The sequence below is a fragment of the Rosa chinensis genome, chromosome 5, assembly GCF_002994745.2.
Source record: "Rosa chinensis cultivar Old Blush chromosome 5, RchiOBHm-V2, whole genome shotgun sequence".
Classification (NCBI taxonomy): Eukaryota; Viridiplantae; Streptophyta; class Magnoliopsida; order Rosales; family Rosaceae; genus Rosa; species Rosa chinensis.
Genome location: NC_037092.1, coordinates 15,681,811 through 15,688,300, shown reverse-complemented (window position 1 = coordinate 15,688,300; position 6,490 = coordinate 15,681,811). Strand labels below are relative to the sequence as shown.

The window sequence follows — 6,490 nt, the reverse complement described above, 5'->3', positions numbered from 1 at the left end:
CCCTTCCTTGAGAGATAATGGCGCGGCTCAACTCGACGTTGGATTCCATAGCTGCTTCCACTTGAGAAAAGATTCAGAAGATATCTGAAGATCCCTGTTTTGTATTCTAGCCACTTTTGGCTTTGCATGTAATGAATGTACTGCTTTTGGCCGCAAATTCACTTTATGAATACAATAATATTTTCTTATTTTGAATATTTGAATATCCGTGAGAAGCCAATAATTGTGTCTTGCAAAGCCTCAAATATAGGCCCCTATAGTTGTATATTGAAAATAATATGAACTTTTAAAATATGTTCTGCGTCAAATCGAGCCTCTCGACGAGGGTTTTGAGAAAATATTTATCTTTTGGATCCACTTGCTGGCCCCAACTCAATTCGCATTAATTAGCTGTTAAAAACTCCACCGTGAGAAGATAATATTGAAAATGGAATAGTTACATCCTCGAAAACCGTTCGGTTCCCTCATGCGCCAATAATTCATTCTTTTCCGAAATTTAGGGCAACTTTAATCACACTTTACTGACACTTGACTCTTCTCTTTGACCGTCCATCCAAGGGTGGACATTTGCATGCCTATATCTTCCTCCACATTATAAACCCAAATTTCCAATCCCAAAATCGTTTCATCAACATCAATCTTTATTAATTACTTATCATCATCACTCTTCCATTCTCACATTCTCTCAATCCATCATCAATGGAACCACAAAACCGGCATCCAATTGAGGATGGAGGAAGCAACAAAGCAGCCGAGAGTAGTCCTAACATGCATTGCAAGCAGAGTAATACTAGGTGGCTTCCTACTAGAGATCAGATAAGAATCCTCAAGGAGCTTTACGATGACAAGAATGTCTTTTATTGGTTCCAGAATCAAAGGGCTCGGGAGAAGCTGAAGAACAATAAGCTCACTTCGGATGTTCAAGTGCCCAAGCAAAGATCAGGGCTTGTTGGTGGATCTATTAATCTCAATTTTGGGTCAACTAGTTCTGCTGGTGTTGGTGGATCCATCATGGAACAACGAGGAGAAGATCACTAGGAGATTAAAACCCTTCCACTGTTTCCCATGCATGGTAAGGACATCTTTGGCAACATGAAGACTACTTCCGATGGAGGTCGTGGTCACGGTGGTGGCTCTTACATTTCCCTTGAGCTCAGTCTTTCCTACGAGGACAAAGCTGGAAAAAGTTTCCGGAGCCGCTGACTCGGCTTAGTAGCTTCGCGAGTGTAGGAACACTTAGAATTGCCCCCGAAGACTTGTATTTATGACTTTTGTTTTGTTTTTTGTTTTTTGTTTTTTGTTTTTTGTTTTTATGCTAAATGGGCTTAGTATTGTATAGTGTTGTCCCCCTAGTGTTGCTAGGCATAGCGAAGAAATGATTATGGGCCTCAAAAACAGGCCTTCATGAATGGGCTTTGCAAGTGTAGGAACACTAGAATTGTCTCCCATGTCTTATGCGAATAAACTGTCTAGCACTCCTCCGAGTCCCAGACATTGAGAAAGTATTTCTTCAAGTATCTCCCATTGATAGGGTTATGATGGACATCTCCATCCAGGTCCTTGAGATGAAAAGCTCATTTCCCTAAGATTTTATAAATGATGTATGGGCCTTCCCATCTTGGAGTCCATTTGCCGCGACCATCTAATTTTTCGTCAAGCAGGAGAACTGCTTTCCAAACCAACTCTCCTTCGCTGTAATTCCTTCCCCTCGTTCGCTTGTCATAGGCTCGAGCGACTCGTTGCTTTTCCATGACCAAACTATCTAAAGCCTCTAAGCGCTTTTCGCTAAGGTCTTCATGTTCCTGCCACATAGCCTGAACGTAGTCTTCTCCAATGAGATGATGTTGCTCTTGGACTCGTAATGATTGGATGTTGACTTCCAAAGGCAGGACTGCGTCATGGCCAAACATCAAAGCATAAGGTGTAGTCGCGGTGGGATTTCGTTTCGATGTGCGGTAGGCCCAAAAAGTCTCATAAAGGGTCTCATGCCATTGTCGCGGATTAGCTTCCAACATTTTCTTCAGCAAAGTGATGATGATTTTGTTGCTGGCCTCCGCTTGACCGTTAGACTGCGCATAATAAGGACTAGAATGGACGAACTGTATTCCCCATTCCTTTGCCAGTTTATCAACTTCACCACCCATGAAAGCTGCCACCCGGTCCGAAACAAAAACTTCTGGGATACCAAATCTGCATATGATGTTCCTAAACAGGAATTGTCGCAACGTACCACCAGATGCTTCTTTCAAAGGTTCTGCTTCGACCCATTTTGTAAAGAAATCGGTCGCGACGATGATGAACTTGTGCTGAAGTGATGAATGTGGGTGAATCATCCCAATTAAATCTAGCGCCCATCCTCTTGCGGGCCAAGGCTTAATAATGGGTTGCATTGGAACATTAGGGACATGCTGGACCGGCCCATGAGCTTGGCAGTCCAAACAACCTTTAGCGAATGCGATGCAATCCTTCAAGATACTGGGCCAAAAATATCCATGTCGTCTGAGCAACCATCGCATCTTTGGACCTGCTCGGTGAGCACCGCAAATGCCGGAATGAACTTCGAGCATAAGTTGTTTCGCTTCGCAGCCATAAACACATCTGAAGTCTATGCCATCTTCGCCGCGTCGTCGCAGCTCGTCACCTCTAAAAAAGTAATTTAGTGCAAGAAAACGAATCTTCCTGTCGGCAGTGGGATCTGGCTGCTTGAGATAAGCGATCAAAGGGATGCGCCAATCCACGTCAATGGGTTCCAGGGTCACGATTGAGGTATCATCTGGAGGATCTCTTCTCGCCATCCATGAAGGAAGCGTGCGACGCTCGACTTTAAGGATTCTCTCCCGCATGCCATATCTCAATGTTACCCCTGTTGCCAGCTGGGCCAACTCGTTCGCTGCAAAATTTCGCTCACGAGGAATATGCTCAAGATGCATGTTATCAAACTGGTCCAACAAGTCTAATGCCCTGTTCCAATAAGGAACCAACGTGAAGCTATTGCATCTGAACTCGTTGCACAACTGATTGATAACCAAGAGAGAATCGCCAAGTATTTGTACATATCTGATTTCCATTTCCTGTAGTACCTCTAGGCCTATAATGAGGGCCTCATACTCTGCTTGGTTATTGGTACACCGGAACTCCAACTGGAAAGAGTAGGAAAATTGATCGCCGGCCGGGTTTTCCAAGACAACCCCTGCTCTTGCTAGCGTATCTGTTCTTGACCCATCAAAATATAACACCCAAGGCTGGAGTGAGACTGTGGCTTGATAAAGCGTGGCGTACTCTAGCAAGCACGCTAAATCCGGGTGATCTAAAGTTGTGGCAGCGACCTCTAAATCTCTAACCGCGGGGATATCTAGCATAGGGTGATGTGCCAGAAAGTCTGCGATGGCTTGCCCCTTTACTGCTTTCTGTGGCACATACTGTAGTGAGAATTCTGATAGGGTGAGCACCCACTTGCCAATACGGCCTCTCAAGATAGGTCGCGATAGCATATATTTGACTAGATCGGTTTGAGCAATGATGCAAGTAGTAAAGGACAACATGTAATGCCGCAACTTGCATGCTGAGAAGTATAATGTAAGACACAGCTTTTCCATTGGAGTGTACCTTGTTTCGCAATCTGTGAGTATCCTACTAAGGTAAAATATGGCATGTTCAACACCATTTTCATCATCCTGAGCGAGGAGACTGCCAATGGAAGCCTTAGTTGCTGAAACATACAACTTTAATGGAAATCCCGCTCTAGGAGGAACAAGCACTGGCGGGCTTGCCAGATAGGCCTTGATTTTGTCAAAAGCCTCTTGGTGTTTAGGTTCCCACACAAACTCATTATGTCCTTGCAACTTCAACAGTGGGGAAAACGGATGGATTTTGCCTGAAGAGTTAGAAATGAATCGTCGCAAAAAGTTGATCCTACCCAATAGTCGCTGTAATTCTTTCTTCGTTCGCGGGGGAGACGCATTGATGACCGCGTTTGCTTTATCCTCAGGGACCTCAATGCCTCTTTGATGGACAATGAATCCCAGGAAATCTCCTGACTGAACTCCAAAAACGCACTTGGCGGGATTCATCTTAAGCTTGTGTAGCTGCATGCGCTCGAAAACTTTTCTGAGATCTGTGAAGTGATCTCTACTCTTCTTAGACTTCACGACAACGTCATCAATGTAAACCTCTAAGATCTTCCCAAGTATGTCGTGGAAGATCAGGTTCACGGCTCTCTGATATGTTGCTCCGGCATTCTTCAGTCCAAAAGGCATGACCACATATTAGAAAACTCCTGCAAACCCACGGCAGCGGAATGCGGTCTTGTGTCTATCTTCCTCCGTGACCGGAATCTGGTGATATCCCGCTGTGCCATCCATGAAAGACAACAATTCGTGCCCTGCAACTGCGTCTACCAACATGTCCGCAACCGGCATGGGGTAGACGTCTTTAGGTGTAGCCAAATTAAGGTCTCTGTAATCTACATAAACCCTCATCTTGCCATTCTTCTTGCAAACAGGCACTATATTGGATAGCCACTGATTGTACTTGGCTACTTTGATAATGCCTGACTTGTGCATCTTTTCAACTTCCTCTTTGACCAGAACTTGGGTTTCCGAGTTCATTCTTCGCGGTTCTTGCTTCACAGGCCTCTTATCAGGAAATGTTGGTAGTTGGTGGCATACCAAGTCTGATGATAGGCCTGGCATGTCCTCATATTTTTCCGCAAAGCAGTCCTTGAATTCCAACAATAATTCGACGAGCCTTTGTTTCTCGCTAGGCTCTAAGTAAGTGCTAATAGCCACTTCTATAGGCTCATCAGTTGTTCCCAGATTGACCTTTTCAGTAGGGTCCCTAACCTTCGGAGGTGTATCATCCAATGCTGCTGGAGCAAGCTGAATCTCTTCTTCCTCCTCTTCTTGGTCCGTGAACTCTTCATTAACAATTTCTAAGGTCGCGACTCGATCATAGGCCTCTTTTTCCACCAAGTATGAGGATAGCCTCTCGTACAAGGAATGGATGGCCTCTACCTCTTCCTCTATGAGTTCGTGATCCATTAATTAGCACTTGGAGATGGCACCGCATATCCAGGCCTTTCGAGGTCCTTTTTTGCGACCGCGAGCCCCCATTGTGCCAATTCAGAGGTCATCACCCCTGTGGGGCGGCCCTTATCATCAATACCAACGACTTGTAAAGGAGAGATTGGTTCTAGGTAATACCTTGCGTCCAAGTAGTTGGCAGACACCGAAAAAGGTCGGGGGTCTGCTTTAATAATTTCTGCCTTGTCCGCGACTCTGTCCCATATGATCAGCTCCTAATGAAAGGTGGATGGGACACAATAACTCCTGTGGATCCAGTCGCGACCCATAATTGCGCTATATGCCGCATAGCAATCTGTAACAAAGAAAGTGTAAACCCCTTCTGCTGGACCCACCTTGACTCGTAAGAAAATCAAACCCAATGTTTTGGTCACAGTCCCCTCGAAGTTCTTTAGCATAAGGGAAGTGGATTGGATCTTCTGATTCTTCTCTTTCTTGATCCCTAGTAGATGCATGGTTCTGGTAGTAATGACATTCACAGCTGCGCCGGTATCAACCATTATCTTGCTGACCTTAGTCCCATTAATTTCTGCTGTGATATACAAAGGTCGCATGTGTTGCACCATGGCGGGTGTGGGTCTTGTAAAGCTCATGAAGAAACCCTTGTTGTTAGCATCTTCAGTCTCAAGGAACACTGCTTCTTTCACCAGCATTGTTGCGGTTGAAGTGATCTGCAACTGCTGTTTTCCAATCGCGTAAGCTTCTACACATTCCTGCGCAGCGACTGGTAAGGCATACTTAGCAGGGAGCACATAAACCATATTGCAAGAGGTATCCACCATTTCTGTTTCGTCCATGTCATCATCAAGATTGAGCTTGGGTTCATCTGCTGGGATATCGGATTTGAACCTTTTAACCATGAAAGCAACCAATGATTCCTCTGCAGGGATCACGACCTTGGCTTGTTCGTGCTCCTGTACCATGGAAACCTGGTTCAATGATTCAAAAATTTGTTTTGCCGCTGGCACTTCCTCTGGGAGAGCGACCACCAAGCTTTGAACTTTCTTCACAATTGCGGACCGATTGTCTTTGCCCCCAGCCTGTCAAAGATGGAAGGCTCGCTATTTCTTTCTTCGCGAGATACTCTCCGCCAAACATTGACTTTACGAGCTGGCGGCGGTTCTTGCCTCGCGGGAACTAGGGACTTCTCCTGAGCGCTGCTTTTGGGGGCACGTGGCTTTTGCTCTTTGTGTGATACCTTGGGCTGCTGTTTCTGAACTTGCGGGGAAACGAATCTCTTGGAGGCCAGTGCCTCCAATTGTCTCTGATACTCTTCTGGAGGTTTCAGTAATTGCGATGGTTTGATCAGTCCTTGATCTAGTGCTTCCAAGGTTCGGTTTGCTTCTCCAAACCTCCGCTGGAGTTTTCTCTTCCTTGAAGAGCTCATCTCCACCGCCTTGCCCTTCTTC

At 45.4% G+C, this 6,490-nt stretch overlaps 1 protein-coding gene across 1 annotated transcript; it reads left to right on the top strand.

Moving 5' to 3' along the window:
• The first annotated feature begins 699 nt into the window (after positions 1-699).
• LOC112203257 (protein WUSCHEL-like) lies at positions 700-1,038 on the top strand. Its single transcript, XM_024344250.1, has one exon. It carries the CDS (start codon positions 700-702, stop codon positions 1,036-1,038), a length of 339 nt encoding a protein of 112 aa, XP_024200018.1.
• Positions 1,039-6,490: the final 5,452 nt, after the last annotated feature.